General features: G+C 41.6%; 1 protein-coding gene across 7 annotated transcripts in view; it reads right to left on the reverse strand.

Moving 5' to 3' along the window:
• DOCK7 (dedicator of cytokinesis 7) overlaps window positions 1-11,739 on the reverse strand; it is an 89,581-nt gene that overhangs the window by 30,471 nt on the left and 47,371 nt on the right. For all 7 annotated transcript variants that reach the window (XM_021405182.1, XM_021405178.1, XM_021405177.1 and 4 more), the window contains exons 15-22: window positions 8,856-8,973; window positions 8,275-8,345; window positions 7,302-7,440; window positions 7,006-7,107; window positions 6,668-6,754; window positions 5,662-5,893; window positions 4,324-4,488; window positions 3,263-3,432 (exon numbers count right to left, since the gene is read on the reverse strand). In XM_021405182.1, the coding sequence (XP_021260857.1) occupies window positions 3,263-3,432; window positions 4,324-4,488; window positions 5,662-5,893; window positions 6,668-6,754; window positions 7,006-7,107; window positions 7,302-7,440; window positions 8,275-8,345; window positions 8,856-8,973 (1,084 nt within the window). The remainder of the gene's footprint in view (window positions 1-3,262; window positions 3,433-4,323; window positions 4,489-5,661; window positions 5,894-6,667; window positions 6,755-7,005; window positions 7,108-7,301; window positions 7,441-8,274; window positions 8,346-8,855; window positions 8,974-11,739) is intronic.

The following is an 11,739-nucleotide window of genomic DNA, read 5'->3' on the forward strand; positions in this document are numbered from 1 at the left end:
TTAGAGAAAAAGCTTTCACATTTGGACATCTCCTCTGGGCACTGTGGCAAACAGAGGAAAGAGGTCAGATCTTTTCTGGAACCAACCTGCTTTGCCAAACAAAACATTTGAAAAATCACCTTGCTTTTTTTAAAGGCTTTATCTCGTTTATACTCCAAATTCCACTCCCGCAATGAATCATATGTGCAAAATGACTGCGGATCCCTCCTCTCCCTCCTCCTCTCAAGAGGCTCAGAATGAAGAAAAGGAAAAAAATTAAACTTGTGTTTGTCACCCAGGCAGCTCCCATGTCAGGAGCACTCGGGGGAATTCAGTGGACATTCATGGGTCTCAGGATCCAGCTCCAACGAGGCAGTTGTGCAATGCCATAGTCATTCCCTATAAATACCACACATCATTTTTGACCCTCACCCGAGAGAGCTTTTATCCTAGCTTCTGTGCCAGCCTAGGGCTTTTTCCCAATATGTGAGGCAAAGGTGCAGCCTATTTCACCACAGAGATTATGAACTGCAAAGTTCATCACGTCTGAAAGTCTGTTTCTCTCACAAAGACAAATCCACCCAAGGATTGAACCTGGGATTGAAATCATTAATACGCTGAGCTGTCCTCTATGCAAAGTACAGCCATGCTGTAATTTTGCTGAAGTTGCCCAATAAAAATATACTGAAGACATAGAATGAGAGTGTTTTAATCTCAATTACTTTTTGGAAAAGAAATAAATCAAACCTCCCTGCGCTGTGGAGACCCATAGACACGTTTTACTTTGCTCACAGTGCACTGAAATCAAAGAACTTTGCAGAATGCTGAACTAAGCTCACGTTTTGTAAAACCAGGTCTAATTCTGAAAATGCCTTTATCCCACTCACTTTTCTGCTCCTATGTTTTCTAATCACACTGCCCTGTACATCTCTAGCCTCAGAGCCAAGGTTCACAGAAGCAGATTTTGTAAAAACGTGAAAAGAGATTCCTTCATTTCATACTTCTCTGCAAAATAACAGAGTGCAAGAGCTTCTCTGGCTTGGTAAAGTCACTTCCAAGTGCTCAAAACTCTTGTTACATCCTGTTCTGTTTCTGGGGTTCAACCCGTGTGTGAACATCGTGCACGTGTGTGAACATCCATCATCAGAACCATGACACTCAGTATGTTCTGTTTCTTCCCAGCACATCCCCAACATTTCAGGAACACTTTAAGCGTAAAATCTCATCATACTCTTTTTAGACAGTTAATAAATCCTCTTTAGTAGGGAATAAAATTTACGTGGCTTCAGTTCACAAATGAAGGCAAAATAAGGGACAAGACCTAAACCCTCCTCTATTATGCAAAACCACAGAAATCTTCTAAATCCTGTAAAGGGATGACTGCCTGAATATTTAGACTGAAGGATAATGCTGATGTAAGTAAGACCTAAAGCAACTTTACCAAAACTATCAAACACGTTACAATAATAAACAACACAGGACTGGACTCCAAAGACTGCCATCATTTGTTCTTTTCAAAAGCAGAAAGACTCCCAGATAGACTCATTGTGAAGTACAAATTCCTTATTTGGGAATATGTGCTTAAATCTCTGCTTGGAGAAACAGAACAGGGATTTTTGCATCCTCATACTCCTTTCAGCATCTCAAGAAGTATTCATGTTTCTACTGACATTAAGAAACAGAAACAATTGCACTGAATCAACATTCTGTATAGTCAGATCGAGCTTAATTTCTGATACTATCTGGCTAACCTGAAAAAAAAAAATCCTGCTGGCAATTATGCACACATTTGCATATTTAAAGCCTGGAGAACCTCTAGAAGAAAATTTCTCTTCATTTTGCATTGTGACATTATTCACTATGCCAGCACATATTAAGCTTCTGATACCCTGTGTAAATTCCATGTGCACATTATTGCCTATGGCATTTCACAAAAGGTCACGGCTGATTAATTAGCAAGATACTGAGGTGGTCTTTAAAATATTTTAAGACTTTGAAGTCCAAACTCTGATGTAATAAATAACTATTTGCCTACCCATGTTACTTCAGCATCCCATTTGGTCAGAAAAGCACGTCACTATTAATTTAAAATTTGGTAACCTTTTTCTCAAACTACTTTTTCCTTATAAAACCCAGGCCTGGTCAGGCTGGTGGCTGCTATTTTGCCAAAAGGATCAAATATAACAGCCCTCAGAAAGGCTCAGGAACTCATCTGTGCTGGAAGGGACCCAGGTGGGAAAGCATCTCACCTTGGTGGAAGTTGTCACAGTTTAGAGATTAAAAAAGAACCGAAAATGAACTAAGGCACTCCTCTCAGGGAACACATCTACCAACACAGAAGGTTTGGCTTGGCTCATGTCACCTACTTTAGGTACAAAGTATTAGTAGCAGCTCTACATACTCAGAAGTCACCAGAGGGGGACATGAAGGTGATTCATACCTTGTGTGGCACAAATTATCTGTTGAAGAGCTTTTTTCTCTATACTGATTGCACAGGAAGCCCTGACAACCATGCACCCAAAACATAACTGAGGTTAAGAAGTACAAATCTAGTCCCAAAGATGCCATAAACATGCATATGTATACCCAGAGCATCTAAGAGCTGGAGTAAGACCACACCAGATGCTTTGCACTGATCTGTCCCCGCTCACTGGAAAGCTACCTTTAGCAAGTATTAAAGGTGGGGAGTCACTGTGGATGCTGAGTGAGTACATCATAAATTTACACTGCAGCTGGATCGCAGCTCAACTGCTAACCAAGTAAAATCTTTCTGGCCTTGGAATATGTCTGCTGTGTGCAAGGTACTTGCTTTGGACATAAGTAATACAGAGAGCATTTGAGCAGCTGTTAGTGCTGAACACAGAGGAGGAGAGTTTTGGCTTGGGAGGTAAGACTGGGATCAAAGGATGGCAAAGGATGCAAGGTTTGGGGAGACATGATAGCTAGTCAGAGGATACAGCTGCTGGCCATGTGAGAAGTGAGGTAGTAAAGCTGTCCTTGTCTTACTAGTCTTGGGGAGGCAAGTCCAGAAGGACTCTTGCCCCGGCCACCATACCCATGGAAGTAACACCGGCAGGATGGTCTCCAATAAATCAGAGACAGAAGCAGCAATTTTCAGGAGTATCAGGTGTGTTATCAGTAACCACTAGAAAAAACCTGAGAAGGGGCCACTAGTGAGGACACCTTTTGCTAGGAAATAAAACATGAGAACTTTCCCGTTATTACTTCAGATATTAAATAGAAGGTGCCGCAGTCCCCGAGACCCTCGGCCGTGCATTTGTACCTTGCTGCCAATGATCGAGCGAACTTCATCGTCAGGAGAGGTGGGGGTCCCAGATATATCTGGGTTGCTGTTGCTGAGGCTCCGTGAGCGGTTCAGGTTAAGGCTTGCAGGTCGGACAGCGGATCGAGCCATGGTGGCATAGTGCACCGATCCCCCTAAGCCACCGGGACCTACGGTGAGAGACAAAGAACATCCAGTTGCACCTCCAGTCAAAACCTCCATCCTGCCCTGCTTTACACCAGGCTGCTATGACAAAACCTTTGTACAACCAGTAGCTCTGGCCCATCTCCCATGCTTCCCATGGCTGGCACTCCAAGGTAAGCAGCAGGAAGATGGGATCAACGTCCTGTTTTATTCTCTGATCTGTGGGAAGCAGGAAGCTCCTTGTGGCTTCAGGCAGCCCACGTGAGGTGTGCCTTTAGCCAGAGCTCAGACTGGAAATACTGAAGCACTGAATACTGAAGTACAGTTTTAAGCACACAACTTTTCCAGCCTCCCTCTGAGGCCTTCCACTCCAGGCAAGAAGCAAGTGCTGTGAACAATGGCCCTTCCAAAGCCTAGGTTTCTGTCTTTTTCATTCATGCCATTCCTGTAGATTCCACCTTGTGCTCAGCAGAGGTGGAATTGATTCCCACCTGTACTCAGACACATCTGTTTTTAAGTATTTCAGACTCCTCTGCCAGTGCATCAACTTCTGCTGGAACTGAGTAAAAGTCCTAAAGTACCAATGAAGGAGTCTGGGAAGCAGGATAGGCCACATGGTAACCCATCCATTTATTTGCCACAAAAAAAACAAACTAAACAGAACGGTATTTTGTCATAATTTCACCTCATGCTCCTTCAGCAGTGGCACTTCAAGACCATCAAATAGTTAAACCTCTGACATGGCTAACCGTAATTATACTCATCATCTAAATGGCAACACTGCATCGTAGAGAAAGTTAATAACAGGACTTGGCAGGGAACCAGTCATGCAATTGGAGCTCAGAGCACCTGCCAGAAAGCGCTTTCTGCTTTCTTTTAACAAACTATGACTTGAAACAAAGTGAAAAAAGAGCTACCTGGTGATGGTGAGTTGGGATAGGTATTTGGTAGGCGAAAAACGTAATAAATATAGGAAGCAAGAAGGCTGTTTCTGCCGTGCTGGTCCTGGTTTCCATCCAAGTTCTTGTGAAGTCTGTTTATGATCGAAGCCATTGCTTCAAAAGATGCTTGGCCCAGGTTAACTGTAGAAAAAAAAAAAAAGTTGTTTTAGGTTTCAGCAACACCCAGAAACAAATTCTGAATATGCATTTCATCTGCCTTCTAAAGGATAAATGGTGAAGCTTGTTACAGTACAGCAAGCAGTTCTCAAGAAAAAATGAAGCTGGTATTTGAAGTAGGTCTAATAAACAACTTGACAAGAAGGCAGGTGTTGCAGCAACACTTTTCCACTCATTTTAATAACACTTGATGAATTTAGCTTTGATTTCTGAAATCAGCCCAACTTTGGCCCCCCAGCTGCAATGGTAACAATATCCTGGCTTACCTGGTGAATAACGCCCTTTGGATATTTATCATACTCATTTAACTCTTGGCTCCATTTAAGTCTCAGTCAAAATACAAAGTGAAGAAGAACAATTCCATTCTGTTCTCAAATAACATTCTGTTCTAAAAACTGAGCATAGAAAACCACACATGGACCTAGCTAGATATTTTAAACAAACTAGGGATGAAGCAGACTGCAGCTGGAAACTGTAAATCTAACATACATTGCTTTACAAAGTCTACCATCCCAGTACATCTTCCTTTTCTCTCTGGGATCAGCACCTCCCTGTATACTGGTGTGTCCAGAATACACACCAGCATCCTCATCACCCGTGTTTGAATTGTAGGCTTCCTTCCTGGTAAGTTTAATTAAATGCTCAGTTATGCCATTTAAGCAAAGCCCATAACAGGGAGCAAATGAAGGGATTACTCATGCTGACAGTATCAGACCTAGAACAGCAACAGGAACATACAGCATCTATGTCTTCTTAACTCACCTACTTCAAGGTCTTCCAAGGTGACTAGTGAGACTGAAAGTCTTAGTTTCTGAATGTCAGTATGGAGCACGTTAAGGTGTCTCCAATGCTAAGAAAGCACTGGGCATCCAACTTTGAAAGTCAGGCTCCTTTCTGGTGTCTCAATTTGGACACCAAATTACTACCCACTTTGGAAAACCTTAGTATTAAATATTGCTCCTGTGCATATCATCACTGGTCTGGTTGCCAGAATGTTTTATTTTGAAGATACATGCTATATTAGTGGCACTAAAATAAAGCATAAAAACCGACTTATTTATTTCTACATAAATATGATAACATTGGAAGCGTCAAATTCTCAGCTATGTAATTCTCTATAAAACTTAAATAGAATACCTATTTGGCCTGCAATGACAGGAGGTCTTACTACCAGAAGAATCAGTTTGTCAAGCAGGAGATGAAGAAATCGCACTACCGGCTCCAGCTGAGAGGAATTTAAAGCTGAAATGCTGCTCTTCAGTTCATTTTCCAAGTTGTTTTCCATAATTCTCATGTCTCCTATTCGCACAGGGAACATGTGCTCATCCAGAGCATGGACAAGTGCAAAGAACTTGTCAAGATAAGGGTCCTACACATAAGCACAGAACAATAATCAGCAAGAAGCTCCCAAAGGAAAACTGCTTTCTGTGGACTTGTGCCTCATGGATGGCTTCTCTCTTTCCTCTCTTCTATCTGACTATTTAATTTCACAGAATTAGCAGAAACTCAACAGCGGTGAGAGCTCTGCCCATGTGTCTAACTCAACTGAAATCAGCCAGTTCAGAAAGTGTTAGGGCAAAACTAGAGGACCCACAGACTGTGTTCTCTGGAAAAACAGACAGAAATGCACTAAGTCATAGTTCTAAGGACAGCACAAACAAAATACACACACACACACACACACAAAAAAAACCATCAAAAAGACATTTGAGGAATTAATAAACTAAAAGTTGAAATGACGAGTCAGAACGATTGCCATCTTTCACTGCGGATCAAAGACAGACAAAAAATACAGGGGGAAACAAGAGAGACAGAGAGGAAGAGGAAAAACAAGAAAACACCATACGCTTGGATAGCATGTTAGATCTGTTGTGTTTAAAACAACAGCCAAAGGTCTGAAAACATTGTTGGCCATTCAACCCCTGTGAATAAAGGCCAAACTATTCATGTTTTTAAGCAGAACTTCTCAAATATACTCACAGCAGAATGTGGAATAACAGGTCTGCTGGCTCAGAACTGAAAATGAGATTGTAATTTCACTACAAGTAATTATTGTACTCTTCACAGTATCAATTTTGACAGTGTTTCAACTGCCAAAAGATTATCACGATTTTTTATTTAAATGACTGATCTTAACATTTACCTGAGTATGGAGGGATGACACAGCAACAACTTCTACATTGAAAACTCCTTTGTGATTATCCACCCACTTCATTCCAGGAAGCGGAACCTGCAGGTGAGCAGAAGGATGAAGGGAGATGTGACAGAAAGTAAAGCTACAGTACTTCTCATTACAATTGCCATTTCATTTTACTGTCAGATCATACACACGTGCCCATGCACAAACACACACGACTGAACTTAGCATTGAGTACACGCATGCACACGCAAGCATGTAGGTGTACGTATATTCTTTCACTGTTTTTTTTTTTTTTTTAAGAAGTATTCTCCTGCTGATTTTCAATATGAGAAACTACTCACCTCTGGAGAAAGCACTGAATATGCCTGTGGTGGTTTTTCCAATGAAACAGGGAGACAGAACTGACCAGTCTTTAACCGTCCATTTTGAAGCATGGGTATCCACTTTAAGTAATTGAGCAACAAGAAAAAACAAAAACACAAACTTCTTAAGGCTTCATTGAACTCTACAAGCTTGACTGCCTCAAACTCTGCAGTGGCATACACTGACAGTGCTGGCTAAACAAATGGCAAATAAATAAATTATGAATCTACATGAATGTTACCCTGTGCTGAAAAACAGATTGAAAGACACTCACGGTGTATCCAACTGGAGTCTCCAGGGGAGTGTTCTGTTTTTGCTGGCAGCTGACATGGTAGAAAGTAAAAAGCAGATGGTGATGGTCGGTTAAAGTGGCCGGAAGCTTAATCTTGATTTCCTCATGAAAATCAGGTGACCTGTGCAGAAAACAGACCCTCTGCTGAATCATCAATACAAGCAGTGTGGTTTACTATCTCATGCTCCAAATCTTTTGTGTTAAAGTATCTGGAGAGAAGGAGTTACAAGGAATACTCTAAGGAATTTAAAGCTTCACTTTCTAATCATCAAGGACTGGAAAAACTTCCATTGTGTATTTCCAGTCCACAAAAAAATGCAAGCAGCATCCTGGTGGGCTGCAGTACAGCCCCCTCCTCACACAGGCATTCTGAATTGCATCTCTTCCCACGAGGCAATGAACTCTTGCCTGATGCCACAGTACCCAACCTGACAGACAGGATTCTCTCCCTGGTACAACCACAAAGGCAGGCAGTGTGTTAAGGTCAGATTCAGCACTCCTTACCTGAGCTCATCTGACACTATTTTCAAGATCAAGTATTTCTAATCTGTAACTACATCAGAGAAAGCACTAAATACCTAATCACTCAACACAATAACAACATACATGCTAACCAGTGTTTATAACATACATCTGCACGTCTAATTTGAAGCTTATACTAAGAGCATCTGCTGAGTTGGGCTAAATGCTCAGGATCACAGCCTGACACAACGCTCTTGACATGTACCAGAGCAAACAAAGACTCGAGCTCCTAGCTGCTGTATCACTCTAATTACATCACCTGACACCACAGGTGTTGTTGTAAGTGTTATGCAGACAGCGTCCAATAAATAAATATCAATGAGACAGATTCACTGGTAAGCTACTCCACTTTCACACTGGTAACAATTCTTTTGGGTCAAATCATGCTACCCTTAGGGAGCCATCTCCATTTACAAACTATCATATATTTTACCTGTTGTGATATACTACAGCTGTGTATGCTTCTTTGGAAAATTCAGGACAGCTAGATTTGCCAAAGATGACCTGCAAAAAAAGAAAAAAAAAAATTAACAGAAATACCCTACAGAAATGTGCCAAGAATCTGTTCCATAATCCCACTCACAGCTCTACTCCATGCAGATGTGTACAGCTACACCAACTTGTTACATACTCCTTTGCTTCTATGCAACGTTCTATCCAGTCACCAAAGATTTACAATTTTAATAGTCCTGTTCACACATGCACAAAGGAATTGATGATGCATGTAACCATCCCCAGACAGAGCCAACAAAGATCAGGAAGACTGTGAATTCAGAAGTCCACTACAAACATCTAAGGTCAAAATACCAAGTGCTATACTGTGACTTTGCATACCCCACACAAACACCCTCTGGGTTTTGAAACACTATGACTCTACGCTTTCTGGAACTTTTTTTGAAATGTATTCCAGTGAGTTTTCTTTAACATAGGGATTTTGTGGCTGCAACATGTATCCTCCCTTGTTGGCATGAAGCCATCAAGCCATTCACGTTGAGAACCAAGCACTGTCCTCACCGGCATAGCATTGCTTGGGTCCTCTCCATACATGAACTGGACTTTCACAGTGATATTCCTGGCAGATCCTTGGCGGTTGGCAAAATTAAGGCTCTGAGGATAGACATAAAGAAGATTCCTGCAAGACACAAAGGCATTTCTGTGTGAGAATGACAGGGTTCACGCTGTTATTAACGCTATTACTTTAAACCCCAAAGGAAACACTCAGACAAAGTGAAGGGTTTGACATCTTCCATTAATCAGGTGGTCTTCCCTTGGTTGGAAGTGCACACTCACACAAGTGACCTCTCCTCTTAGGCAGCAAAAGTCACTATTTTAAGCTGCCATGATATTTTGAAATAGTTCCTGTTCATAAAGATGCTTGAAGAACATATCTAAAAATTGTTACTTAGCAAGACATCTTGGTAGGGTGGCTGGCTTCTGTTAAATAGTTTACTTGTTTTGACCTGTCCCTTTTTATTTTAAATCTCCTTTTATCAAGATGACTTCAGGTAACACCTCTCCTCCAATAGTGGATTGGATTAAATGTACATCTGTGTCTTTGGCAGACACGCAGTCTTTGCAATGACTCAGATGGGATGGTGCCTCCAATTCCACACCCAAGTACCACACTTTGGGAAGGGATTGACTAAAACAGGTGGCTGAGAAGTGAGAACACTCAAGAGCCCTGTCAGCACTTGCGTGACCAGATTAATCGTCATTGAATGGCGTAGGTTGGACCTTAAAGATCATCTAGTTCCAACCCCCTGCCATAGACAGGGTTGACACCCACTAAACCAGGCTGCTGAGGGCCCCATCCAATTTTGTTCTGACGTTTCTAACTCTATTTGCTCCCTAATATTCATGAGTACTCTCATCTGTACTGACACCAGCTAATGCTGGTCCTAAGGAGTGCTCTAAGAGCCTCAGAAGGTACCTCCCCGAGGTCAGCATCCGTACAGAGTGGTCTGGATGCACAGCTCCAGAAGGCTCCGTGGGGCTGCATTATGGAGCCAGACTTTTTTTCACCCTTCCAGGCAGAGAAATATGCTTAGCTGGCACATGGGAAATTTCTTCCTTTTCAAGTCCTTCATGCTGAATTAATTTTTTGAATCCCATCCCTACTGTCGCTTTGCCTAATCAACGCTTTCTTACTACTTCAGAGAGGGCCTTTGCCATTTTTGTGACTCTACTAAATTACTTTGTTCTGGCATGAATACATTTGCTCCTCGATGTTCTTTTTCAAATGAAAATGGATATGAAAATTTACTCTAAAATGTACATTGCTCATAAAACTTTTATTAAGTATTATTAGTGCTCTAAGAGAAGGATTTAATGTATTTGGGAAGCCTGGCTACAGGATCCCTATATTAAAAGCAGTTCTTATGCTTGAGACTGATTTACAGACTTAGCAGAGCTGAGCCTGAATCAAACCTGCACTTCTCCTGTTACCTCTTCTGCTTGGGCTTGGGAGCAAAGAAGACATTTCAGCAACTCGATGTCACTAGAAAGAGGGTGGTGGAAAGCTGTAAGTAGACATTAGAACTGATACTACATCCCAGTCAGAGCTTCAGCTGACTTCCCTTTCCTTTGAGTCATTACATTGTAAATCCTCACCCTACTATTAGTATGCACAAATATTAAAGCTCAGTAGGACGTGTAACCACCATCCTCTGTGATGGGAGGGGATCTACCACGGAAATAACACCGCAGCGCCAACAAACACTGACAAAATACACGGAGCACTAATCCCCATGCTTTCAAATAACAGCTGCTTCCAGATAATATTATTTGCAGATTTCTATCAATAAAAGTTTTGGCCAGAAGCTTTAAACTCAGGGATTTGCGTCTCGAGCTTTTATTATAATGCAAAATGTATGCAAAGCTTATATTATTTTCTCAAACTGATCTCAAAAGTACTTTTACCTCTATAAAACGAATGGCTAAAGTGCAAAAGGCCAGGCCTTGGAAATAATGGCAGCAGGCACACCTCGAAATATTTATATAATATCACCGCAGTCATTTTCCAAAATTCTTCTTGAACGTATTAAAACATTAAGAGCTGATCTTAACTCGTAAAAAGAGATGTCCAAACATTATTAAGATGCCCCTTTCTGGTAAATCCCAGAGACCTTTTTCTATGCTTTATTCCTACTATAAAAATAACGCAAAGCCCACTTATAGAGGGTCACCCAGGTGCACGAAAGATCCTTAGGACCGTGCCTATAAAATACATCTTTTCTTGACTAGGCCAACAGAGACAAGATTCCCCCTTAGGGTTTCTAGAGCACCTGAATCTTACAGTTTCATCATGCCAGAGGGTTTTCTTCTCCCAGTCTTCCTATGTCCTGCTTTGCTTATGGACTCTGCGACTGTCATGACATCTAAGAATTGGAGGGTGGCATTTCCAAGTACACTTACCACTGCTTGATTTTATTGGCAGTGGCATTAACGGGGAAAGGTCTACAGCTGCATGTGCTTGGCAGCCACTTGTGATGTTGTAACACCTGGCATCAGAGCATTTTGACTGCCTTTCCCATGCGCAAAGCAAACCTTTCCACAGGGCACTGTCACATCTGAGCAGCGCTCAGGCACAAGCAAGCTCCCATTTGGTGCTCAGCTGCTGCACGGCAGGACACGCGGGGAACCTGGTAACATTCCTGAAGCCCAACTGTTTGGTTAATAAACCAAGAATAAAGATTTTAGGAATGAGAGGGGCAACATAAATCAGAACGGAAGAAACCTTCATGTGACAGTAAGAAATACCTAAGGCAGAAGAAAATATTTCTTTTGAAATCCTGTGAAACCAAAGCCATCCCAAGTATTCTGAAGAGGACAGCAGAAAGTATTTATTTTTAAAAAATATTTTACAACCAATTCTTCAAGTTTTGCAGCCCCAAATCCC

This window comes from Numida meleagris, chromosome 7 (assembly GCF_002078875.1).
Source record: "Numida meleagris isolate 19003 breed g44 Domestic line chromosome 7, NumMel1.0, whole genome shotgun sequence".
Lineage (NCBI taxonomy): Eukaryota > Metazoa > Chordata > Aves > Galliformes > Numididae > Numida > Numida meleagris.